The sequence below is a fragment of the Leucopleurus acutus genome (assembly GCF_964270905.1).
Source record: "Leucopleurus acutus genome assembly, chromosome: 19".
Taxonomy (NCBI): Eukaryota; Metazoa; Chordata; class Mammalia; order Artiodactyla; family Delphinidae; genus Leucopleurus; species Leucopleurus acutus.
This window is the reverse complement of record NC_139161.1, coordinates 14307980-14335438: the sequence shown is the minus strand read 5'-3', so window position 1 is coordinate 14335438 and position 27459 is coordinate 14307980. Positions and strand designations below refer to the sequence as shown.

The 27459-nt window shown below is 47.0% G+C and overlaps 1 protein-coding gene across 1 annotated transcript in view; it reads right to left on the bottom strand.

Annotated features, from left to right (window-relative positions):
* The window catches only part of TEX2 (testis expressed 2), a 107242-nt gene that overhangs the window by 8719 nt on the left and 71064 nt on the right, over positions 1 to 27459 (bottom strand). Inside the window, exons 6-8 of the mRNA XM_082860713.1 lie at positions 19930 to 20076; positions 15105 to 15204; positions 5339 to 5471 (exon numbers count right to left, since the gene is read on the bottom strand). Of these exons, the coding sequence (XP_082716839.1) occupies positions 5339 to 5471; positions 15105 to 15204; positions 19930 to 20076 (380 nt within the window). The remainder of the gene's footprint in view (positions 1 to 5338; positions 5472 to 15104; positions 15205 to 19929; positions 20077 to 27459) is intronic.

Sequence of the window (27459 nt, the reverse complement as noted above, 5' to 3'; positions counted from 1 at the left end):
AATAAAAAACTTCACCAAAGAGCAATGTCCCTCGTTAATCTTTCCAGGGTAGAGCCTCAGTTTCCACTGGATCACTGGCAGCAGCCAGTGATCAAGGTTCCCCTGTGAGGGCCCTGGGGGTTCCTGGCCAAGCTTGGGCCCCAAAGAAGGCAGCTCCCTCCCTGGATGGTGGCTTTGCTTCAGAGAGGCAGAAAGCAGGGCCCATCTCTGAGGCTCAGAGACTTAATGGGGACAGAATGAACACAATTAAGCTACCAAATGGTCACTAGGCAGAGCGTGGGCCTCGTTTTTTTTTTTTTGGTTGCATTGGGTCTCAGTTGCGGCTCACAGGCTTCTTAGTTGTGGCACGTGGGGGCCTTGTATTTTTGATAAGGAGAAAAATCACCAGGACAGGGGAAGGCAGCGCAGCTTAGGTCCCATCTTGCTGCGGGCGTAACCCTTTGGGGTTTTCCTTGGGCCACCAGAAGCCCACGGGGGCAGTCATCTCCTGGCCAACAAGGGCCAAGGGCACCCAAGGGCAGAGCACACCCGCCAGTGTGGACTTGAAGGCCCAGCAGAGGCCCCAGCACTGGGAAGAGGGCACTGAAATCTCCGCCCTGAAACAGGAGCCCGGCTGTAAGAGGACCGAGCACAAATGTCCTCCCTGGCAGGACACCCGGATCCTCCTTGATCCTGGCCCTGAAACATTAGAGCCAGCGCTCTAGCCAACAGGCTTGAGCACAGCGTTAAAGGGAAACTCCCTCTGCAGACACAAAGGCCTCTTGTCCCTGGCCACGGGGACAGCACCCGACTCCTCCTCCTTCCGTCAGAAGCCAGGCTAGTCCAGGAAGTGCTCACGTGTGTGTGCTGGTCACAAAACCATCTCTCAGCGCTTTCCAGGGTTAGGCAGCCCTCACAGAGCTCTGCTTTTACAGTACGCGGGCCTCCCACTGTTGTGGCCTCTCCCGTTGCGGAGCACAGCCTCCGGACGCGCAGGCTCAGCGGCCATGGCTCACGGGCCCAGCCGCTCTGCGGCATGTGGGATCTTCCCGGACCGGGGCACGAACCGGTGTCCCCTGCATCGGCAGGCGGACTCCCAACCACTGCGCCACCAGGGAAGCCCCTCTGCTTTTACATAAAAGGTAAAATATGATTCCCAAGAAAGCCTGCACTGGGTCTTGGGACGAAGAAAGTCAGGGAGCTAAGTCCCCAAAGATAACACGACCATCTCAGAAACCTATCTTACTTCTCCATCAGTAAAACGACTGTGCCCCCTGGCTCAGACCTCGTGCTGCCAGGTAAGGAAGGTACAGAGCACAAAAGGCTGCCTCAGCATCCTGGACCACAGTGAGACCCGCAGAACCACTGTCCCCTTCTGTCCCCACTGGTATTTGTCATCTGGCAGCCTCCAGACCTGGGGCAGAAGATGCCAAAGGCTGAGCACTGCAGTGAGCTCTCGGGTTCCTGAATTAATCCTCCACAGGACAGAGAACAGGACAAATTTTGTGGCTTGAAGTTAATCATTTAGACAATGCTCTGTCAGTTAAAACAGATCAGATGACATGAAATTCTGACTGTGACCAAATGGTACCTCTCCTCTCGGCATAGGGGGCTGTACTATGCAGCACCCAATACTTACTAATTAAAAGTGTAATTAAATATTTGGCAGATATTCAAGTTTTATCACCGAACATGCATTTTGTGATCTCAACCTTATGATGAATTTCAGAGAAAGACAGCCTGCACATTCTTATATAAGATGTGCTAGAACACGATAAGCCTACTTTTTTAAACACACCTTAGAATTCGAGATAAGTGTAATATCCTTTCAAGAGTCACCTTAAAGGGCTTATTCCAGTTTTGCTGCCTCTGCTAAAAATCTTTTTGGAAATGCGCTTGCAGTCGGACACATAAGAAAAAGTGCGTTATTTTATCACTGATACTCTCTGTCTTGAACAAAACATTTAATTTCTTAGTCTCAAAATCACCATCACCTCTGAACGACGTCTGGCAATTTCTCAAAGATCCAATCCATCTAGAAAGTAGGAAGATTTGCTGTCACTCAGAATACTTAAAGGAATGTCACAGACTCCGGAGGCAACTCTAAAAAGCAGCTCCAAAAAATGCTTTAAGTGAAGGGTGCATAATTAGATTAAACAGCCCAGTGAGGACTGCTTGGAGGGGGACCACGCTCACGAAAGTGCATTCGTTTCCTTTAACAGAAGTCGGGCCCATGTATCTGCACACACATGTGCACGTACACCCCCAGAGCTAGACTGAGTCACGGCGTGGGTGACAAGCACTGGGCTCCCAGAATATCAGGGCCTCGGGGCGGGGTGGTGGACCTGGGTACACCGGGGACTAGCGGCCCAATACAGGGGTCGGGGTGGGGGCCCCATGCAGGGACTTGCACGCCAGCCCAGGCTGCCGTGGTAGAGCACGGACGGGCCAAGGGCCTTCCAGGAAACGCCCGCCCCGATGTGCATTTAAAGAGCAGCCAACGAGCAGCACATTCCCCTTCCTGACTCGCTTAGGTCCCCTTCAGGCCAATTCCTAAAGTTCAGACTGCCCAGCTCACCACTTGAATTCCATTTTGAGTGTCTATCGCCCCAAAGTCACTGTAACTACAATGTGTAACAAGAAGACTATTCGGGAAATACAAAGACTCAAGGAAAAATGTCTGCAAATATAAAGGGTACCCACATTTCAAAGGGAAAGGCCTTCAATAGAGTGAAGCGGCACAGACTCCAGTTTCTTACCACCAGCCTCAGGGTCCTTATAAACTTTCTACAGTAAGCAGGACTTCCCACAGGCTGAGCAGCACCTCCTCAGGTACTCCCCCCGGCACAGTCATTTGCACACTTGAAGGGGGACAGACAAAAGCAGCGAGACAAAGCAGAGGCCCTGCCAGAGCAGGACGGCAGGGGACAAGCCCTTGCCCAGAAGTGAGGCCCTGGACAGGCGGCCACGGGCTAAAGGAGGGCCTGGAGGAAAGGGCTGCCGCGGACCCACCACTCACACATGCTGCTCTAGGAGAGGCTTCCTCAAGGAAACCAAAGATCACACGCTCAGTAACAGCCACAGGTGCAGGGGCTCTGCCTCTCCTCTGGCATTCAGCCTCAGGGCGATTCCATAGCTCCTGACTGAGGAGGCGAAGTGATGCTAGAATCACTTCTGGGATCAGGCTCTTAGCTATGGATGGGCTTTTGAGAGGCTCTCGAAGCTCCCAGAAATTGTGAGCCAAATGGTGCACGTGTAGGCATTCTCTGGGGGAAGGATCCAGAGCTCTCAGATTCCCACGGGGGTCCTTTATGCAAAAAAGGGTTAAGGGTTCATTTATCCAGGCGTTTTCCTCCCAAGTGCTTTGAGATTGTATTTTTCCTTGCTTTTAAAATTAAATGACAGCCAATTACACATCAACATAAAATTTAACACCCTCACAGGAAGAAGCAAAACATTTTATACCAGACTCTACTGGAAAAAAATGGTGCTTTAGATATATATTATAAATTAAATATAATACCATTATAATCCTAACGCGGAGGACTTTTTTCATGCAGTCTAGAGAAGCACTGCTTGCTCAGAAACGTGTCTGTCCTCCAATCAGCTGAGTTTATGAACTTGAAATTGTGCCAAGAGAGCTGCATGAATAACAGTGAACATGGAATGCCTCAGTGGCAAGGATCTCAGGGACCTGGCTGTGGCGGGGCCCTACCTGCTCCCAAGACTCCTCTTTCCAATGGAGTCCCAGCAGCCCTGGGCCAGCACAGGGCTGTTTCCAGAAAGGGCTCCCTGCACAAATGCTCCTGACCGAAGTCTGCTCTGTCCTGCTCCCGGTTAGTCAGAGCTCATTTTCACGACTGCTTCTGCCTAAGGTGCTTGGTTTTACTGGCAGCTGGTTCTGCAACTTTGCTGTCCCAAGGCTGGCCTGATGGCGCTCAGCTGGGCATGGCGTCGGGGTCGGAGCAGCTGGGGACAGAAGCTGAGTCTGACTAGAGGGCTAGATCAGGACCCCAGAAATACAAATCAAGGAAGTCTGTACGACTCTCCCCCCAGGAAAGCCTCTTAAATGCTCCTGATCTCAATCCACTCAGGTCTACAAACGGTGCCTTTATGTTGGGGAACATGATGAAAGGACAAGCTTCCTCGCGGTGTCACATGGGGCCGAATGAGGCTCAGCACTGATGGGGTATGAAATGCTACATGGAGGGCTGATCAATACCACTCACCGGAAAACACAATCCACAGATTGCCGAATCCAAACACATTTTAACAAAACAGTAGAAAAGTGAAAGGAAAATAGCACAGATACAGGTTAGACTGCATACAGCAAGTGAAATTCTCCAAAATTTAAAATATGAACATTTTCATTAAGTCACCTGGACGACTCGGAATCACCTTAGTGAAAGAACGTTCTCAAATGTATGATCCAACTCCCCCATCTACTGTGCTTTCACCACAAGTATGAATACAAGCATCAGGTCAGCATCATAATATAGCAAACATCTAAGAGCCTGTGTCTTATATTTATATTTAGATGCTGAGAAGGTGGCTCCTTGTGGCATTTTCCGATCACTGTACTGCTAATTCCATGCAAAGGGGCTGAAGATGTGAGAAGCAGACTCCAATCAGCATTTTTAGTTTGGTAAAAAGAATAATATAATTTAAATGTGTAGTCTGAAGCAGTCATTTTTAAGGTGTGTGGGAATGTGACAGTTCCAGCTTATCCATTCTAGGCATCTAAGAAAAAGAATCAGCTTCATTAACTATCTCACAAATTGGAAATATTTACTTAATTAGACAAACTCGGCAACAGATGCAGTATCTTCTACAAAGAGAGGAGTTTACTAAGAAAATAGATATTGTATTATTTAGAGGAAAGGTGTCTCCAAACACTTTAGGAGCACCCTCTTGGCTACAAGATCAATCATCTAATTATAAATAACTCTGACGCTGTGATTAAAGCAGGCAGCCCCCTGAAGCACCTCAGCCTGGCCCACACAGTGCTGTGCATGGCTGCAAAGCTGAAGGAGGAAACTGCTGGATGATGCTTCTCTTCACAAAGCATCTTATTGTGCAGCCTGCCCGGCTGGTCTGAGTCAGGGATGCTTTCCAGGTAATCGACACTGTATGCTCCACTGGCAGCACCAAGGCCTACGGCACTGAGCAGAGGCGGGGACTCACAGTCTGCAGGGGGTGAAACCAGGAAACTATTCCCTGAAATCCTCCGGGGCCAGGAAGCACTTACATGAAGCTCGCGCTCAACATTGGGGCTACACACATTAAAGCTGCTTCTCAAGGGCTCGAGGAAGGAGGTGGTTCCCCAGGGTTGGGTTAGTAAATTCATATAGCCCCTTACCCTTCTTTGCCAATTTCTCCAACCTTCAGGGCTTCAACAAGAGGCTCTTTACCTAGTTTGGTCAAATTCATTTTGGTCTCAAGAGTCATCAGAAAGGACCCGTTGTAGGACATTTCCAAATCGATCCAGAGTCCTGGAGAAATGGTGAAAAAACAGAAGGTTTTTCCCCCCCACTGGAAAAACATGACTATAAGTGACAGATTAAAATTTATATTTTAAAGTATCTAAGTAGGTATCACATTGAAAGTCTATATATATTGCCTGTACTACCAATGCATGCAAGAACAGACTGTGAAAAGAAAAGTTTCTGGAAACAGTTCAAGCATCTGGCAAATTGCCAGTATTTCAACATCCGTTAAAATGGTCACAGTGAGCTCAGGGTCCTGTCCTCTGGGTTCTTCTCACTTTGGGTAAGAAACACACTCCCAGCAGGAGGACATGGCTTGTGCCAGGGCAAAGCCAGGACGAGGTCTGCGTTGTCCCAGCTGGTTAGAGGCAGAAGAGAGGTGCAGAGACTTCACAGCAAGCTGGGCTCTTTAAAGACACAAGTGAGAACCACTGTCTTTCTTAAAATTATCTATTGTTTGGGGGTGGGGGAGGGGAGGGGCACAGAAAATGGTTCAGGTTTAGCTTGGTATGATAAGGATGGTGACAAAACCTTTTAGAACCCTCTTCTTTCTGGAAATTGCGTAGGAATGGAATCAAAAGAATTCGTGTTCAAGCCCCAGGATTATCTAGATAAAGTTGGGTAACCACTTTGTACCTTAGTTGAAAAACCTGTTCCTTAATGACGCAGATGTAGAGAATGGACTTGAGGACACGGGGAGGGGGAAGGGTAAGCTGGGGCGAAGTGAGAGAGTGGCATGGACATATACACATGACCAAATGTAAAACAGATAGCTAGTGGGAAGCAGCCGCATAGCACAGGGAGATCAGCTCGGTGTTTTGTGACCCCCTAGAGGGGTGGGATAGGGAGGGAGGGAGGGAGATGCAAGAGGGAGGAGATATGGGGATATATGTATATGTATAGCTGATTCACCTTGTTATAAAGCAGAAACTAACACACCATTGTAAAGCAATTATACTCCAATAAAGATGTTAAAAAAGAAAACAAAAAACCACCTGTTCCTTAGAAAAGACACTCATGTCAATGAGAGCATAGAGCATATCTTAGAGGCTTTTGGCTTTGTGGAATTTCACTGGGAAGGTCCACCAAGCAGAAGTGGCCACTGACCAGAAGTCTAAAATGCAAATAGGGGTCAGTCATCTCACAACCTTTTCTACCCCAGGGTCCTATGATTCAGCAGGTGGGACAGACTATGCTGTGACTTAACCGAGTCCAAGCTCTGTAACACTTCATGGACTTCCCATCAAAACATGGTCCTCACCCGCACCCCAGTGTTCATTGCAGCACTATTTACAATAGCCAGGTCGTGGAAGCAACCTAAATGCCCATCAACAGACGAATGGATAAAGAAGATGTGGTACATATATACAATGGAATATTACTCAGCCATAAAAAGAAACGAAATTGGGTCATTTGTTGAGACGTGGATGGATCTAGAGACTGTCATAGAGTGAATAAGTCAGAAAGAGAAAAACGAATATCGTATATTAACACATGTATGTGGAACCTAGAAAAATGGTACAGATGAACCGGTTTGCAGGGCAGAAGTTGAGACACAGATGCAGAGAACAAACGTATGGACACCAAGGGGGGAAAGCGCGGGGGGGCGGGTGTGTGTGTGTGATGAATTGGGAGATTGGGATTGACATGTATAGACTGATGTGTATAAAATTGATGACTAATAAGAACCTGCTATATAAAAAAAAATTAATTAAAAAAAACCAGATCTGCTAGCTGGCTTGTGGGTACTAACAGTATATTCAACAAGTGTAACTTTTTTAAAATGCAAAAAGAATAAATCAATAATACAGTGAAAAAAAAAACATGGTCCTTCAAGTGGGTGTTTAAATGTAAATAAAGTTTTATAGATCCTCATAAGACAAATGACAATATCTAAAAGGAAGCAGGAAATTAATCTAAAACCACTGTTCACACACAGCCGCATTTCCAAGCAATTACAGTAAATAACTTATCCCCTGTTTGGCCACCACCTCAGATAATTGCTTTCTTAACTTCAGTAAGCGCTATTGGTGTAACTCCTCACTAAAGGCAGAATAATTTCCATTTTGCTTTCACCAAATTCTTTTTATCATAATTGAAGATAATTATTTTCTGTGAATGACCTGGTTTAATTAAGTGATATGCAGATCAGTTGTGAATGTCTTCTTTGCAGCAACACACAAAACTGCTTTATTTCTTGCTTACATTAAACATTTAAAAATCATTAATTAGCTTGCTCTTCAGAGGCAGTGTTACTGGAAATAAAGGGCACATCTGCTTTAATAAAGACATTTAGTCATTAATCACTTCCAGCAGACAGGGAATTAGGGCAAAAGGCTTGATATTAGTAGATTTTAAACTCAATATAAATGGAACATCAATAAAGAAGATATTTCTTCTTGTATATCGCCAGCTTTATTTAACTTGAGAATCAATAGACTCAAACTACCTGGTTGCGGTATGTATTCAGACATAATCATTTCCTTTGAAAATCCCAGTCAGGTTTCCAATAAATATTACTAGTATGTATTTGCCTTCGAAGGTTGTCATATTAAAGGCACCAGAATTTTACTTGTTATAATAAAGTGGAAGGTTCTGTTTGTCTGTTTTTTAAATGAGGGGATATGGACACAGGTTTGGCAAACAGCTGGCCCACACCCCAGTCATCGGGACATTCTACTCAATGACGTGTGGTCCAGCCCCCCTGCCGGGAGCTGAGGCTGGGAAGAGGGAAAAGCACATGGAGTCCAGTCACATGGACCGGGGCTTGAATTCCCCTGGAAGTTTCTCAGTGTCTAGGCACCGGCCTCCTCATCTGTACAGGGGAGGCCACACAGCTTGTACAGCCTGGCTCTTGCTGCATCCTGGCAGGGCTCTCCCCTTTCTCATCCATCACCAGCCACTTCCTTCTTCTAACCACTCTGGGCTACAGCCTAGCTTGCTGCTGTTGCCATAGCAGACGGGGACCAGACCAGAGGAGGACACGGGGCCAGAGGGAAGAGGCTGCACTGGGCAGCCAGAGAGCCCTGTCCAGGCTGGGGAGCGGGCAAGGCGAGGACATATGACCAAGCTCCTGCGTAGGGGATGAAGCCTGTTTCTTGTATCATTGCAGATGTTCCATGAGGCCCACCCACGGGGCCTTGCTCAGCCCCCATTCTCAGTGTAGATATGAAGGAGTCAAGAATGGTTTGAGAATCCTTAAATACAGATATAAACTGCAAACATTCAAACAAGTTATCTTAATATGATGTGCTTGCATTCAGATGAGGGTGAGATGACAATTTTAACATTAGGTGCAAAGAAAAACACGCGTCTGTGACAATGATTCAGTGGCAAAAAGCTCCCTGAAAACCTTGGAGTGCACGTCACGAGAGCCGAAACCACGTGGTTACATAAAGGGTGAGTCAGGAGCTCCCACCTTGCAGGACTGAAAGACGAAATCAGCAGTTACTAGAAAGGCTGTCTTCTCAATGAGGACAAATGTAGCAACACTGTGAAGTGGGGACAGACACTGTGCTCTGAGTGGCACCCTAACCCTAACGAGCTGCATGTTCCTCGCCTGGGTGAGTGCGGGAACAGAGCTTTTTCTTCTGGGCTCTTGACAAAGGTTAAGACTTGCTTGTGAGGCATTTCATTTAAAATGTTGCTTCCTGTAACCATCTGGTCTTGGTAGTGATCAAGGACAAAAACCAGAAGTTAAGGAGCAAGGCAATTTTTTAAATCTTTAAATACGCGTAAGGCAGCCAGTCCTGAGAGGTTCTCTGGAAAGGGCAAGAACACAAAGGGTCTTGTCTTAGTCTTCTTAGGCTGCTGTAACAAAATACCACAAACTGCGTGGCTGAAACACGGACATTTATTTGGCACAGTTCTGGAGGTTGCAAGTCCAAGATCAAGGTGCTGGCCGATTCATTCTTGGTGAGGGCTCTGTTCCTGGCCTGTAGACAACCGCCTTCTCCCGTGTCCTCATGTGGCACAGCGAGCGAGCTATCTCTCTGGTCTCTCTTCTCATGAGGGCACTAATCCCACCATGACCTCATCTAAACTTAATCACCCCAAAGGCCCCGTCTCTAAATACCATCACATTGCAGGTTAGTGCCTCAACATATGAATTTGGGGGGAACACAGACATTCAGTCCGTAACAATCTCCACCACATGAGGGGTCTTCACATTGTGAGGCTGTCCAGTGGCGAAGGGTGGCACCTGATTACCAACAAGTCCCTAAAAAACCGGCCCTTCACTGGCTACAAGGGAAACACAACTAACAATGAACATGACAAACTTCAGTCAGTCTTCACACAAGGACTTGAGGAGCTCGGAGGGCTGTTTTTCTGTTTCTCTTCAGCCTCGTGAGGGAAGGATCAGTTACCACCACCGCTACTCAGACTGTGGCAAAAGCTACTGCTCGCACCACCTCAAAATGTTCATTTAGCTCTTAACGCAAGCTATCAGAGCTCAAGACACTGAAGCGAATCCCTGTCCTCTGGAAGTTTATGCCTGAAGAAGAGTAACGATGGCCTGGGCCACCTGGTGCAGAGCAGACCTAGATGCCAGCAGAGATAGTACACATGCCCTGGTACGTGTCACCAGAGACGAGTAGAACAGAGGTTCTTCCGCCTTCTCCCTGGTAGTTGATTTAGTAGACTCCATGGCCTCAGGAGCAGTCCTACTGTGCTCGAATAAATCTAGTACTTTCACTCAGCAGTTCACTGTCGTATTTACTATTAAAATAGCTAAAAGGCCTCAGTCTCACTGGAACAGGTTTAATGGGGCAGGGGTTGCTCAGGAGGAGGTAAGAGGCCCTAAAGCCTTGCTCACAGGGTCTGGCTCATGTTACCTGCTCCTCCACTATCCCTGTACCCGTAACTGATGGCTGATTTTCACTCTGAAAGCCAACATTTGGCATCCAAAAAACAAAAGCTCTTAAAATGGAAGATTTAATAATACACTGATTTTACCAAGAACAGATGTTTGAGTTATTCAGCTCTTAGATGACCACATCAGTGACCGTTTCGTCCCTGGCAAACAGACTGGTGCCATACTGCTCACTCAGATGCTGCAGAAAACTAGTATTATTCCTTGTAATTGGATGTGTCCCCTAGGACAGATGTCATTTTTGGTTTTGTCTACCTGTAACCGTTCTTGGAAACAGCTCCACCTTTCAAGGTTAACACAGTCCCAAATCAGAGTCTCTCCTCCCCGCCCCAACCCAAGTTCCACAAATGAGTATTTTTTTTTCCCTTTCCCACAAAAGGTATATTTTCCTTGTGCAACACAGATCTGGTCAGAGAGTATATGTGCCATTCTTCTCAGTGCTGAGCCCCACAGTCTGGCCCTGTCACCGTGACCGACCTCAGGCAGCTGCCCTCTTGATGAGGGTGTAGCCAGAGGAACAGACAGCTCACAGACTGCCCTGGTTCCACTTTTCTGCAATACTCCGCTGGCAGAGTAGCTTCAGTCCCAGCACTGAACAAAGGCACCAGGCACCACAGATCAAGGTCTGGAAGACAAATGTAGATGATGGACCTGCCAGACACAACTACAGGCATCTCTGAAGACAGACCAGCTTCCTCTTCCTGTGGGATATGGTCATCTTTCCACAGAATCCAAGCCCTTTGGTGGAAACTCGGGTTGTTAATCGGGTATCTTGAAACAGGGCAAAAACGGTGCCATGCGGCACTCTGTCCACGTGGACGCTCAATGACCATCTGCAGACAAACTCCGCGTAGCAAAAGCCCTGAAGACTAAATTAATTAATCTGAACCTGAGGGGTCACAGTCCACAGCCTTGGCTCATTCTGACACTGCTGACACCCCTGCAGGCACTGCTCTGAGGTCACTAGTCCCAGGCATGGAAGAGAAGAACCTGGCTGACAGATGAGGGTCCCCACCAAACCCCTTCGGGAAGATTCTACTCATCAAGCTTTGCAGCAGCAGCAGCAGCAACGAAGACCGATGGCTTCCCGCGTGTCACGTGTGCTCTCTGAGTGCTGACATGAAGCGTTTAATCTCCTCCACAAGCAACAGGGGAGAGGCTACTGCCATCATCACTCTATGGATGAGAAGCTCAAGGTGTTGAGTGCTTAGAAACCTCCCCAGGGCCTTGCTGCTGGATAATGAAGGAGCAGGGCCCAAACGCGGGTGGCCTGGCCCAGAGCTGGTACGCACGGCAAGCCTCTGGCTCTGGCCTAGAAGCTGCGGGGCAGCATGGGAAAGCGAGGCTGCTGAGTGATCTCTGGCACATCACGCCCTGTCTGGGCTTTGGCTTATGCATCTAAACACAGCAGGGTCCTGCTAGGGAACCTCTGATTGCCTTCCCAAGTCTAAACAGTCAATCTGCCCAATTCTTTAAGGGTTTGAAAAAGGAGCTATACATTTTAAATTAATTTTTATCCATAAGAAAAAAGATTAGGAGAGAATGTACCAAGAATGTACCAAATGTAGCAGAATGGTCATCCTGGCTATCTCTGAATGGTGGAACGATGGGTAATGTTTCCCTTTTCTAAATATTCGGGTTTTCCCCACAATGAGTATTTGTTGAATGAACGAAGGAGCAAACATTACCCTAACAGAGTTAATAAAACAACTGGAAAGGGCTTGGCCTGGAGGCCCCCCGAGGACAGGCCCCGGGGACAGCAGCCTGGGGTGGGGATGAGGAGTGGGGGGAAGGCCCTGCTCTGTAGGGAAGGAAGGAGACCACCCCCCACCCCACGGTGAGGTGTGTGTGGAGCGGGCAGGGGTCAGAGACAGGAGGTGCACAGCCAGTTTCCGAGGTTCAGATCCTCTCCACCTTCCGGCCACGGTTCCGGTCCCGGGAACGGTGGTCCTTTCCCCTTATCCACTGCACTAGAACCTGGCTGTGTGTCTGGAAGCAGGAATGGCCTTTTCCCTTCATCTGTTCTGGGAGGACCTGCCGGCCTCAAGCTGTAGGATGGGCCAACTGAACACCTCAGCCACTCACATTCTAAACTCTCCAAGAGCGGCAGCAGTGAAGGCAGCGATGATGTTGGTGAAAATAACAACAGTAACACTTAGAGCTTGTTTGGCACCTGATGTTTTCTGAGTGCCTTTCATGTATTAACTCACTTAAGCCACCAAGTGGTTGCCATCAGTCTCCCCCCCTGAGAGAGGAGTGAGTTAGTGAGGAGGTTAAGGACTTGCCCAAGGACAAGGAGCTGTGAGCCCGGCGGTGCGGCCCCAGAACTGGAGCTCAGAACTGCCGCTCTGGGCTGCCTCAAGAAGAGCATCCTGAGGCTGGAGCGATCCAGCGGCTCTGGCCCAAATATCCCTCCCAAGCCATGTGCCTTCAACAAACAAGCACAAGTTAGGAAATATTACCAAAAATAAGGGTGTGGGGTGTGGAGGGGGATCCCCTGGGAGGCGCCCCCTCCTGAGAGCAGTCAAAGCCCCCTTCACCCTAGGGGGCAGTTCCCTGAAAGGTGAACTCTGCTTTTCAGAGTCAGTTTTAACACGTCACTCCTGATTTTCATTCCCCCCAAAGGAAAGGTTTCTCTTAGAGCAATGGAATCCAAGATGCATTGTCCCTTCATGTTCATTTCTGTTATACCATCACATGTAGCCTTGGCAGACTTGGAAAAACCTAATTTGATCAAACTTTTAAAATCCACAGGCTTTATGTCTTTACCATTCCTTTCTTTAGTAACATTTCTTCCCTTGTTACATAAAGCAGGCAGATCTCTAGAACTTGCCCTGAAAGGAGTTAAGTAAGCCTCAAATGGATTAAAAACTGGCAAAAGCTTTGATCTATATAATAAAACGTCTTGATGCAGCTCTGGCTCCAGAGGAACGGGAAAGAGACTTGAGACTTAGGCATTTAGTGAATTTCACTCAAAGCCTTACAAAGCTGCCCTGGGAGGCTGCAGAGTTCACAGCCACAGGGACGCTTCTCAGATGCCGCAAAGCCCAGCTATGGCCCTGCTCCCCTCTCATTGGAAATTTCTGCTAGTTCAACAAAGGACAGTTCTGAGATAAGAGACTGCTAATGCATTAGAAAATAAAGCATGCACACGTATTATGTACCTTCTTTAAGCCTGACTCTCAGGAGGCTTATGTTACCTGATCATTTACCAGCTCGTTACAAGTCAGTTCCTAAAGAGGCAAAGAGCAAAGGGCAACCTAGAGCCCCCCAGAGCCAGAGGGAGCCAGGCAGCCCTGGAATGCCGTCGGGGCGAAGATCCTAGCTCTGCACCTTACACATAGATAATGCAGCTGTTTAAATTTCACATGTGGTTGAAAGAACTCTAGCTAGACCATTTGCAAAGAATTTTTTCTAGTTTTACTCTTAGTGAACCAGAAATTCACTAAACCTAGGAGCACTCAGATTCATCAAAGTGTAGACACAATTGAGTGGTCACAGGTGATTTCGACGTGCTATCAGGTGGACTTCTGGATTCGCAAATAATTCTCTGGTCTATCTTTCTCTGAAATCGATGGGATGCTAAAGACCTGGAAATATGGACTTCACTGTTAGCTGAGATAGTGCTAGAGAGATTTGTTAGAGCTGCTAGTTGTAGTGTTAAAACAAAAAAAAACTCTCTGTATTTACATCAAATGTATACAACACAGAACGTGATTTCACTAAATATGTTCAAGAGCCACCTGATACAGCCATACAGAGACAAAAGTAGATGCCATAGTCTATCAATCTTACAAAATATTTACTTCAAAACAAATATCACTCTCTTGAAAAGCTGTAATTATTTTCTCCCTTACTTTGTTCCTGAGCCTTTTGAGGAAGAATGTAAATCCAGTTCAAGTGGAAGGAGGCTCACTTGGGGAGGGATATTCTAGAAAGAAGCTGACTACTTCCATGGCAGGGAGGTTTTTTCCTTTCTGCTCATGGAGTGTTCTTGCCTACCTAACTCATTCTTCTTTTCACCAGACTCCTGGGTACTAAATTTTCTGTCAAGGTGCCACAAAATACACCTAAATCTTTACATCATAATTGTATTCAAACTCTCCACACATTTTAATCACCTTCTCACATGCACACATACACAAGTAGGCATAAATAATGTGTCTGTAACATGTCTTAAAAACCAAATCAGAGAACCTCCCTCCAGCAGAGAGCCTTTACTCTCAAAATACTGCCCAACAATATAAGTCTTCATTTTTCAAACACTTACTGAGTGCCTACTTGGAGTGGAAAGGAACAGAAAGAATAAAACATGAAGCTCAAAGAATCTGCATCCTAGAGGTTAAGGCAAGGCAAAGATGTCACTACTTATGAGGAGGGGCAGCTCCCAGTAAGAATCCAGGGAGGCAGGGAGGGGCACATGCAGACGAGAAGCCACGAGGGGTAAGTGGGCCTGAAATGCAGCCACTGCCTCTCACCATGGCAAGGGCTGTGACCATGCGGGGCCGGGCCCCCATTAACTGGCATGTGGAGGAGGACCTGTAAGGATCCAGAAGACCAGAAGGGCTTGGAGCGGGAGTCCTGATCTACTCCCCACCGGTTTCAGGCTGTGACCGTTAAGAACAGAAGACACGCAACATCAAATATGGTTACAATGCCCCCAACTCCCTCCAAACACAAAGCCTTGGTATTCAATCTGCAGTGACGGCAACATTCTAACGCTCATATAAATGCTCCACTCCTTTCTGGAGTCAGTTAAGAGTTACCTTGGTGATCAACGTAAGGCTTGAAGGCCTGAAGGATTTTTGGCACAGCTACTCCCATGTCGAGCTCCGTCAGAGTTAGCTCATTCATGAAGTAGGGGAGCTGGAGGACAGAAGGAAACAACCAAGGAGACTCGTTAGGAACCTGGTAAATGCTAGAAGTCAACATACTCTCAAAGGGAACAATGGTCAAGGTTCTGGGGACACATTTATTCAACCAAAATTTATTGAGCATACACCATATACTAGGCAGCGTACTACAGACAGAGCCGCGGACGAGAGGCAAGGTCCTTGCTCTCGTGGGGCTTATGATGAAAAGGCAGGAACAGACAGATAAGCCGACAAATAACCTATAACTGCAGAGCGTGACCGGTGCTACAGAGAAGATAAGGTGGGTAACGGGGCAGAGGGAGGCTGAACCGTCTTGGATAAGAAGGTCAGCGAAGGCTTCCCTGAGGGTGGCGTGTGGCCAGAGACCAGACTGTGGAGAAGGAACGAGCCATGCTGGTCAGGTTAATAATGCCCAGAGTTGGCTGAAGGCTGGGAAAATTGGCCTCTTTTAGACTACTAGTGAGGAGTTAGGAAATCACTACGACATTTCCTGTAGGCCAACTCACAACATGTATTAAAATCCTTGGAAAAAAAGAATCACATCCCTTGACCCTGTGCTGGATACTTTCCCTTTGCCCCTCTGGGATCGAGTTCCTCACTACATCCCAAGAGGCTGGTCTGCGGGAACCGCATCGATGGACTCTTGCCCTCTCCTCTGGCTTCTGGTCGGGCTTGGCCAGCGGAACACACCAGTGGGCGGGGGGCGGGGCGGGTACACGGAGAGGAGAACCGTCAGGCATTTGTCCCCTCCCTCTACTGAAGACCACAGCTCCTGTCAGACAGGCAGCCCCCTCCACCTAGACACCCTGCCTGAGTCTGGGTTAACCGCTCCCCACCGCTCCAGCCCTGGGGTGCTGCACTATGCCTTTCGGTTTCTCTACATCGGCCCACACCTTCATAAACCCTTCCCCAGCTTGCTGCACTGAATGTGCCATATGTTTTCCGCTGGGACCCCAACTAACACAGCTGTCAGTAGGAATTTACTCTAAGTGAACTAACGTAAGAGTGCTGGTATCATGCTTAGAAATTCCTACTTCACCTCAAGAGCAGAGAATTGATTGACCTATGTTTCCTTGACCTGGATTTATGCATATACATTAAAAACAACCTTTAGTCCAGTCCTAATTTTAATGTAAGATGTAAACTAGGAATCCACCTTAATTTTTTTCCCCAGTGGCTAGTCAGGTGTCTTAACCTATTTTTTTTTAAACAACCAAATCTTTCCCTACTGACCTGCAAAGCCACCTTTCATTATGGGATTCCCATTGCACTGGAATCTGTACTGAGCACTGTTTCCTACTGGTATCAAAGTGGTTTTGTTACTGTAGCTTTAAAATACATTTTTAAATCTGGCAAGTCCCTCTCTTTTCTTTTCCCCCAGAATTTTCTTATTCTCATAAGGACTGCTCCAGTTGAACATTAGAATAATTTTGTAAAATTTAGAATGTAAGAGTTAAAAAAAATTGAACATATGCTGAACATTTCCCATAAAATGAGAAGCATCTATAGCCAGACATGAATTTAGTGCCTATTTTGGCTGGACCTCTTCAGCTGTCTCTCTGCGGAGAAACTTAGACACTTTTAGGATTCACCAGTCAGGGAATTTCGTCTCTGATTTTCTGTGGGGAATGGAGGTGTTAATTTAAAGAGGATATGATGTCTGAGATGGACAAAATGTGACTAGAGACAGTATTCAAATGTGCCTTTTGAATTGGTGGTTGCTTTATTTGGAAAACCTTTTTCCAAAGCATTAATGTCATGTGGTGGTTGGCCTCCCAATCAGCCTACAGAATGATACTTGGCCAAAAATGTAGCCAAAATCTTGCACCCTTGCCCCCGTCCTTTTTGTCTATTGTTGTCATCCTAATGCCCAGTGCTTCTGAGGCACACCAGGTTTCTATGGGAACAGGAGTGGACACTGAACCAGGAAAGTGCACGCAGAGAACATGGGGCCCCTCCTGGCGCCCCGTCCAGCCTCCCTCCCCACTCCATCCTGCTCCCTGGAGTCCCCGAGAGGGCAGAGGCAGGGCCTGAGATGGAGGAGGGAACTGAAGGAAGCGGGGATGAGAAACACTTGGCAGGGGTGGGATGGGCACTAATCACCAGGAAGCAGGGTGGGGAGGGGAGGTCAGCAGGGCGTTTCCTACTTATTCACCTGAGCACCCAACTCCAAGATTCCGCAACATTTCTAACTAACCCCCTCACTCCCTCCTTGCTCAGATTTCTGATGTGAATCAAAACTCAGGACCAGGCCCTAGAGCTGCTTCCTTCCTGCCCTGTCGGGTGGCGGGGAGGCAAGGAAAGGTCACTCCCCCTCCTGCTCTTTTCAACCAGAGACTCTCTTCTTCCCACCCTAAGGGCACCACAGTGAGACGGGAACGCACTGTGTGTTCTTTACCCTCCTGGGTAAACCCAGCTGGGGACTGGGCGTTCTCCAGGTTGGTGGGGGTTGAGTTAGAAGCCGTTGCAATAAGAGCAGCATTTGCTGACATGGGCAGAGGCCATAACTACTGAGGGCTCCAAGGTGGTGCCGGAGCAGCCGGCCAAGGCCCAGGGTGTACTTGCTGTGGAGGCAGAAACTCAGCTTATTTTAAACCCATCACCGGGCACCAGATACACACACGGGGCTGCTCTTCCACAGTGTGAGTTATTTATCACGGGTGAGGGTGACAATCACTGCAGCCAGCAAAGTGCCCTCCATATGTCAGGCCCTCAAGGAGACCAGGAGACGGGGGGGACCTTTGTCACAGGGGCAGCTCAGGCTCCTCCAGCCATTCTGGTTCTTGACTGGCCATTAACCAATACTCACTACTATATTTCTACTGTATTTAAGGAACAGCCCTTCCCAGGGATACCTGGATATTTGGTGATAGTACGTGTTCTCTTGGCAGGGGTGATGGCAGGTTCAGAATGGGGGTAATCTCCCACTGCCCTCCCATTTATTCCATCACCAGGGTCCCCTCTGGTCTTCAGGGCACCTCCCAGGACAGCAGCTCAGGTCGGGGTGGAGGGTGGGAGGCGCTGAGGCTGCCAGTGGGGGGAGTACAGCCCCCGCCTCTGAACTGCTGGCGCTGCTGGATGGGGACCACTTTCCCCACCGTAACCCCCTAGCACTTCTGACCTCAAAACACAGACGAGAGTTTATCTCTGTACCCTGCAGAAGCCCACAGGGTCAGCGAAGGGAGAAGATGAAAAGTAAAGACCTTCGTCAACCTCCTCTGGGTTGAGGGAGCCCACGGTTCTCAATCCGGGGTGGAGGTTGGCCCCAAGGACTCCCAGCGCCAGAGAGAAGCCCTCCGACACCCGCTCCAAGAGTCAGTACTGGAACGTGTGTAGCAGTGAGAGCGTGTCCCTCTGCAGCTCAGGCACGCCCTGTTTTGTCGCCAGGACCCAGAGCCCTCCTGCTCAGGGAAGCACCCATGACAGTCTCTGGGAAGACAGCAGCACCAGCCCTGCCCGTGTGCCTCAACCCGGGAGCTCGAGCCCTCCGTCATTTCCCAAAAAGAGGAGGAGGTTGAGCGAGCTCCAGGGTGGCTGCTGGCCTCTCCTCTCCAAACACTGCTTCCTGCTCCCGCTGCAGAGCACTCGGACCCGCACTCTGCCTGAAGAACACAAACACGCTGACCCTTGTCAACAGAGCCCTCCCGACACCTGCCCCTCCAGCTGAGGAGGCCCCGCCTCTTCATCAGGGCCTGGGGAAGGGGTGGCAGCGGCCTGACTGTGCCAGGAAAGGCTCTGTTCATGACCCAAAGGCACGACAGGAATCAAATCGAAGCTCCTCCACGCCCACATTTTCTTCCAACATAATTTTATCGTGACTCACTGTCTCCTAACCTGGAGTCCTTGAACTCTCTGAAATCATGGGCAAAATTTTGTGTCACAGGGCATTTTTCTAGGGAAAGGGTCCATATGTTTCTGCTTCTCAAAGGTATCTATGACCCGAAAGATCCACTGACTTAAGCTGCTGACTGTGTAAGCTCTCCGTGAAGATCTGGGGACCAAAGTGACTCTTCCTTGGTTGGGTCTTCAATGGATCAAAAACTTACTTCTAAGTAACATAATAAGGTCTCTTAGCTGGCAAAGTGGTACTAAATGAGTCACTTAGTGGCAACTGTGAAGACTACTTACGTAAGTTTAAACTCACTTCCAAGTGGGCCTACATCAGCACCGGGACTGTTTCTTCAGCAAAGAGAGCGCCCAAAATAAAATACCATCTGGCCAGAAGTAAAGGTCAAATGCAGACACATTTAGAGTGCAATGGTAGCTTTCCCAGCTTGGAGAGGGAGTTGGGAAAGAGGTCTTAAGTAGTCTGGCATTTTCCTCAGAGCACATGCTGTGTGGCCAAGATTGTGAGGCTGGGTGGGCTGTCGGCCATACAATTTAAGTTCATTACTAACTTAAAGATAACACAATTCTATATAACCAACCAGCTGCAACAGCTCCCATTTTCCCAAACCAAATTCTGGATTCTCACCCAGAGTGAATAACAATGAGGGTAACAGAAGGGGAAAAAGTAAACAGGAACATTCACTACATCCCCAGAGGCAGTTAGTCCTATGGTCAAGGTCACAGCCCAGATGTGTTATTTGATAAGAACTTACTACTCTCATTTGTTATACGTTTTAAACCAAATGATTTTTCACTTAGGATATAATGTACAAAACTTCTAGAAATTAAGACGTGATGAATCGGAAGCCTCTTGGGTGGAAAACAATACCTTTATTTTGCTGAGTTTCATTTGGATTTTCTTAGACACCAGATCAGACCAGTACTTCTCTCCTAAGAAGTCCCAAAACATTCTTCCAAGCAAGGCATTCACCCAGGCTTCCTGTTCTTCCTCCTCAGAGGGTGGAACCTCTGGCAACTGGTAAAAGAAAAAGGACCAGAATTAACTAGAAAGCAACTGGGGAGCAAGCCAGTGGCTTATTTTTATAAAGTCACTGAAGGTCCCTCCCTCTAGAGAAGGGGGACCGGCCACGTGAGTCGAATTTCTTCCCTATAAATATCAAGTCCCACGTTGTATCAGTGAATAGAAAAAGAGAAACAAAAGCCACCATCACAGATAAAAACTCCTCTTTGTCTATTTGCTTCTTCTACCAGTCTTCTTGTGAACCAGCTAATATTTCATACAATTAGCTCAGCCGTATTACCCTACCCCTCCCCTCCCCCCAAATTAGCTTGGTACCAACATTCTAAGTCAATGACACATCTGATCAAACGTCTGCCTCTCTTTCTTCCAGCTAAGGCTCCCAGGACATGTAACCGTTGAGCTGGTCTCACCAGGCAGCCCCAGAGTTTCTCAATGCCCAGGACTCTCACATTCAGCCTGACTCTTGGGAGGTCATGAGTCTCCTGGGCGAGGGGCAGAGAGTGCTTAGAAATACTGGTGTCTGGGTCTTGTATCCAGCGATACTGATTTAAGTGGGTATGAGGATTTTTAGAAACTCTCTTACTGATGTAATGAACAGGTGAGGTTGAGACCCACAGCCCTGGATTAGAGAGAGGAATTCTGTGAAACTCCTACAGCTGTTCTCACCCATCTCAGCCCCGTGAAACACCCTGGGCTTCAGCTCCATTTGATACAATCCACCTAAAACATCTGTTGTGGCCAGTGTGCAAGGTGGGAAAAGAGCAAACCCTGTTAGCCTCCAATTTCCAAGGCTAAGAATTAGACCATGGATTCTTGCCTGGAGAGGGCCAGGGTCGGGGTGAAGCAGAAGGGAGAAGCAGCCGTGACACCCACGGACGGTGTGGTAGTGCAGGCAATGCTTGGTGGTGTCCACTGACCCCATGCCAGGCCCTATGATAAGATTCCTTCTCAGGTTCCCTCATTTACATCTCACAATACCCAGGAAAGACAGAACTTTTACTTCTATTTCAGGCAGGAGCAAACAGACTCGGAACCCTGCCCGAGGCCCCTGATTCATCAGCACAGCCTGACTCACAGCCTCCTCCCTGTCTCCCACCTGCTGTGTCCGGTGGGAGGAAGGGGGCGTGACCAGGCCCGGGCGTGACAGACATAGCCTTGTTCTGAGGTCTCTAATTAGGTGATAGCCTTATAGAAACAATTCGCCTTGGAAAGCAAAGACTAAAAGAACTAGAAATGCAGGAATCTGTGGATTGCTCACCCTTTCTCTTCCCTCTACGGTTTGTACAAATGCATCTGCCCTGCCCTCACGGCTGCCTGCAGCCATCACCTACACCAGACGCCTCACGTCTCTGTGCCCCAGCGTGGGCTCACACCGGTGATGTCTGTCTTGCGCAGCCGTGACCACGCCCCCGCACAGCTGTGTCCTAAGCCGGGGGCAGAGTACACGGGTGGCCTGGTGCTTGTGGATTTGACACTTAGAGATGTGATGACCTGTGAGTGTCCTAAAGGTCTATGGCAGGGACCTATGTGTGATTTTTCTGAAGCCTGGAGTCCTTAGGGTCTGACTCAGTTGAACTGGTCACTGAGCTTGTGCAGGGCCTGGAGGGCTGCCCAGCACCCACCTGTCCTCCACTCTCATCAGGGCTTGTGCCGTCTCTCGCTTTGGGGGCCTGGGGGTTCACCTGCATTTCTCAGTCTAATGTTACTGCATATAAGTAGGGATATCCTATGTTCTAGGAGTCCTTCAAATTGGGGTATTTTCAAAGTTATCCCTTATAAATGTCGGCGAGTCTCATTAAAAAAAAAAGTTAAACTCTGGTTTAAAAAATAATACATGTTGGTCCCTGCATTTCAGAAGACATGGCTCTAGCTGCCTTGTGTGAATGGCTGTAGGGTCCCCTCTCTGTGCTCTTCTGGTGCTGTAAAGGCTTCTGATATTAACCGAGGCATCTCTACCACCAGGTTCTGGATGGTCGAGTGGAAGCCTGTGCCCAGCGAGCACTTAGTCATGCCTCAGGCTGTACGCGGTTTTTGGAATCGCTTTTCTCTCTGCCTGAACATCTGCACCCCACCCCAAGGGGATCTGGTCTAGCTTTTCTGAGGTTACCGTCTTTGAGTCACATCAGATTATCTATGCAGACTTCTGAGTAAACACTCACCCAGGGACAATACCCTCCTCCCCCAGGGATCCGGGCAGTGCCAAGAGGCTGCCCACGCAGGGCAGTGCATGTCTCACTCAGATTTGTAGGCTGCACAAGAGAAGAGGTTACTTTTTCCCTTCTCATGTGGGAGAGTTGACTCTTTACTAACCTTTCCTTACAACCCTAGTTATTCACAGGAAACAGGTTTAACAACACAAAATAGCATGAAACAAAGGCTATTTCACAACTTTTGTCCAAGCCAAAGGCATATGATGTGGAAACAAATTTCTGAAATAACTGACAAGGAGGTTGTTTTTTCTTTTCAACTGTTCCTTTTTCTAATGCAGGCTTCTCTCCACAGACTCATTGGGAACAAAGAAAAGTCCATGAGCAGCAGAACACTGACAATGCATCAAAGCAGCTTTACGAACAAAATCTGGATTCAACAGGCTGCTAGGAAGAACTCATTTCCAATGGAAGTCATACAAATTTAAGACCGTCAACAATAAATGTGTACACATTTCCTAATGCTGCTGTTTGGCTGCAGGAAGGAATGTGAGAAGCAGATTCACTTTACCATTTCAATTAAAGATGTACATTTAGAAAGGGTACGTTTCTAAAAATGGCTTCCAAAATAAAGTTTAGAGAGTTCAATGGCCCGAAGCTAAAGCAAGACTATTGTAACTGTCTGAGTAGCTCTTGGGAGATATTTTATTAAAAGCCAACCTGTAAAAAGAAAATAGTACAGATTTACTTTTTGTGGTGTAACTTTTCCTATTACAAATAGCCAGGCGATCAGCCCAGCTTTTTAAGGGCAAAGGCAGCTTGGTGGCTTTGCTGCTAAGGTCTGGTCGCACACTATCTGATGTCATGAGGGCTTCACAAAGGGCTGCCTGGCCCAGGAGAGGGCACAGCGGAAGACCCTCCCGGTTAGCTGTTTCCCCGATTACAAAAACAAGCATATTTACTAGAGAAAACACCCATAATCCCATTATCCAGATATACTTATTTAAAACATTTTAACTATATTTCAGTCTGTTTTCAATGTGTGTATATATATATTTTTTTGTTGTTTAAGAATACATAACTTTAAAAAATAAGCATAACTAACATGGTTTTGTATCCTTTTTAAAAAACAGATTTATTGAGATATAATTCACATACCATACAATTCACCCATTTAAAAAGCATCATCAGTGGTATTGGTATGTTCAGAGTGTGAGGGCATCACCACAATCAATTTTAGAATATCTTCGTCACCCCCAAAGAAACCCTGTATCCACGAGTGGTCATTCCCCATTCCTCCCAGCTCCATCCCCACCAGCCCAAGGCAACTAACCACATATCTGTCGCAGTGAATCTGCCTATTCTGGACATTTCACATAAATGGAATCACACAATATGTGTTCCTTTGTGGCTGACTTCTTGCACAAAGCATAATGTTTTCAAGGTCATCCATGCTGTAGCATGTATCAGTACATCATTCCTTTTTATTATGGAATAATATTCTATTATGTGTATATACCACACTTTGTCCATTCTTCAACTGAGGGATATTTGAGTTGTTTTCCACTTCTTGCTATTGTGAATAACACTGCTATGAACAGTTGTGTACAAGTTTTTGTGTGGACCTAGATTTTCATTCATTTCTCTTGGATATACACATAGGGGTGGAACTGCTGGATCATAAACCTCTATGTTTAACATTCTGAGGAACCACCAACTGCTTTCCACAGCAGCTGCATCATTTTACATTCCCACTGTTACAAGGGTTCCGGTTTCTCCACATCCTCATGAATCATTGTTATTGTCTGTCTTTTTTATTCTAGCCATCCTAGTGGTTTGGACGTGGCATTGCATTATGGTTTTGATTTGCATTTCCCTGATGGCTAATGACTGAATATCTTCTCATACACTTACTGGCCAGTTGTATATCTTCTTTGCAGAAATATCTATCCAGATCCTTCGCCCATTTCTTAATTGGGTTATTTACCTTTTATTATTGAATTACAGGAGTCCTTTATATATTCTGGGTACAAAACCCTTAGACATATGATTTGCAAACTCTGTGGGTTGTCTTTTCACGTTCTTGATAGTACTGTTTGCACACAAAAGTTTGTAATTTTGATGAAGTCCAATTTACCTATTTTTTCTTTGGTTGTGTGTATTTTTGGTATCTTATCTTAGAAGTCTTTACACCTAGCCCCAATTCACAGAGATTTACTCCTATATTTTATTTGAAGAGTTTCATAGTTTTAGCTCTTGCCTTAAGGTCCATGATTCATTTTGAGTTAATTTTTGTATACGCTGTGAGGGAGGGGTCTGACCTCATTCTTTTGCATGTGGATGTCCAGTTGCCCCAGCACTATTTGTTGAAAAGACTATTCTTTCCCCCACTGAACTGTCTTGGCACTCTTGTCTGTAACCTTCCTAAAATTTATTTTTAAATTGGATATATGGCTTTATATTTTTTACTTATTGTATGATAAACACTTTGCAATTCTACTTTTAAATGTTTAAAAAGCTGACTCTGAGCTTGGAAAGGGGAAGCCTTGGGAAACCATTCTGCCAATTAAGATTTCCTGGTTTCTGTTTGATTCCTGTTTGCTTTGTTGAGTTCTTATCTCCTGATAACACCAAACAGGATGTAGTATCTTATGATCCAGTTTGTAGGTAACAAGATAATTAGCGGAACTAGCAATAATGAAGGCAGGACTCTCCAAACCTGGGGCAGCCTACATGACCTTTAAGTATTTCTGAAAACCTTCCATTGAAAAGGAGTGTGGCAGTGCCTGATGTGATCTGAACACCAGAGCCTCACACTTGGTGAACAAGCACAGCGCTGCCTCACCAATGGCCCTCCCTCCCAGGCAGGCCGCTTCAGGGCATAAAGAACTAGTAGCCTCCCTGGCCTCACACCTTTGAGTAAATCCACAGGCTGCCCGTGGGGTCTCCCTTCCTGAGGTACCAACACTAGGGGTAATACTATCCCACCTTTAGACATTTCTTAAAAGAGTTTCTTCATTTTCTTAATTGCTGTTTATATCTTCTCCTCAAACCAACAAGATGATCAAGGTCTGGGTCTCCTCAGCCAGCCTCATGGTCTCACTATTCTAGAGGTGAAGCTGCCTGAGAAGAGAGAAAATGGCGCCAAGATCACAGGGGTTTGGAGACTTCAGAGGCTGGTACAGTCTGTGTTTGTGAGATAAAGCGGAGTCACAAGGGCAAGTCAGGGCTCAGCGACCGATCACTAATCACTAAACATCTGGAGAACCAGGCCCTTCCTCCAAAAGAGCAGTATTTTGTAATTCAAATGTTGAGCTCCAAAGTGATTTCAGAATCCCCCGAACTTGTTTTTAATTATTATGGGTAAGAATAACTACCAAAAGTGTTCTAGCATTGTTTAATACAAACCTAGTCTACATCTACTAATTATCACTGGCTGTTTTCAGCATTGGTTTGGCTCCTGACCACCAGTGGCCCTACTCACCTCCTGACCCAGCTTAGCACTGGGCCATGTGTGAGAAAGGAGGCTGAGTGTGTGGAAGGCGCCGTTAGACCTGGAGCCCTCAGGGTGAGAGATGCTTTGAACGTGGCCTGTAAGAAGCAGCAGCAGGGTGGGGCAAAGGCTGGTGCTGTGTTCCAAGCTCCTTGCATAGAAGAGGAGGGGGCATGCTACCCTGGGTAAGCGTCTGGGTGGTGCCGACACTGATGAAGTGACAGTGTAACTTGAAGAGGTGTCAAAGGTTCCTTTGTGTCTCTGAGCCCTTTCAGTTCCTCTTGGACTCATGACAGCAGAGGCAATATGAACCCAAAGAAATAACCTGGCCGTCTTTGGCAGGAAGGATGAGCACTAATGACCACGTCCAAAAGGTTCACATTTGGCAAAATTGTGGGGAAACAGGCATTCTTATTACCAGTGGGAATGAACACTGGTGCAACCCTTATGCAGAGGCATTTGGCAATATCTAACAAAACTACACGTGAGTTTACATTCTGACATTCTCGTAAGATATCACCTTGAAGATATACCCCCAACAACACAAAAATACACATATACAAGGTTGCTCATTGCAGCACTGTTTGTAATTGCAAAATATTACAAACCACCCATACGCCCATATAAGAGAATGAATATACTATGGAACATTCACACAATGGAGTCAGTCTTTGCAGTTGCTGAAAAACAAGAGGAAGGGGAGATATCTAAGAACCGAAGTGGAGTGATTTCCAGAATGTACTGGTAAATGAAAAAAAGCGTGCAAAAGAGTATCCATGGCGTGCCACCCTTTGAGTAAGACAGGAGGGGAAATGAACCAAGAGAGGATGAGCCAGAGACTAATGAGACCGGTTCACTACTGGGGTGGGGGTGGGGGGATGGCATGGATGAATAGAAGGAAAAGGGCGGGGGAGACGGCACTTTTCTGAATATGTCTTTGTACAGTTTCGGTTTTTGGAACCATGTTAATGCTTCACAGGCACAGAAAAGAAAAGAAAATTAAAGAGGGGGTGGGGGAAGGTCCTCATTTGCTCGAATTACAGAATTAAAGAGAAATAAAACTAGTAAAGAACTATCTCCACTGAAAAGGAAAGCATGAAAAGTAATAAAAAGAGCATAGGAATAAATACTGTAGCAGACCTTATTTCTCAAAAATGGTGCAATGATACTTCCCATCCCAGATGCTCTTCTAAGAATTTGCTACTCCCTCAGCTCAGCAGAGGTGGAATCTATGCCCCTCTCCTTGAAGCTGGGAGGGCTTTTTGACTACTTTGACTAATGGAGCAGGAAGGAAGTGACATTACTTTACTTCTGAGATTAGGTCATAAAAAGCCCACCTGGCTCTTTTCTCTAGGGACGCTTGTGCTTGAAACCCAGTCACCACACTGAAGGAAGCCCAGGCCACATGGGGAAGAACCGAGGCCCACAGCCCCCAGCCCTAGCTGAGCTCCCAGCCACCACCCAGCAACTACTTGCCAGCCATGCAAGTGCCATCTCGGAAGCAGGTCCTCCAGACCCCCGTCCAGCCTCCCCAGCTGACACTGCATGGAGCAGAGAGAAGGTTTCACTGCTAGGCCCAGTCAAATTACAAATCTGTGACCAAAATAAATCACTGTTATTGTTTTAAGCCACCCCATTTGGGGCTATTTGTTACACAGCAATAGATAACTAAAACATACACCTATACCTCATTCATGACTGTCTCTACTACCAGACCACTCCTGAGAGCCAGGACGC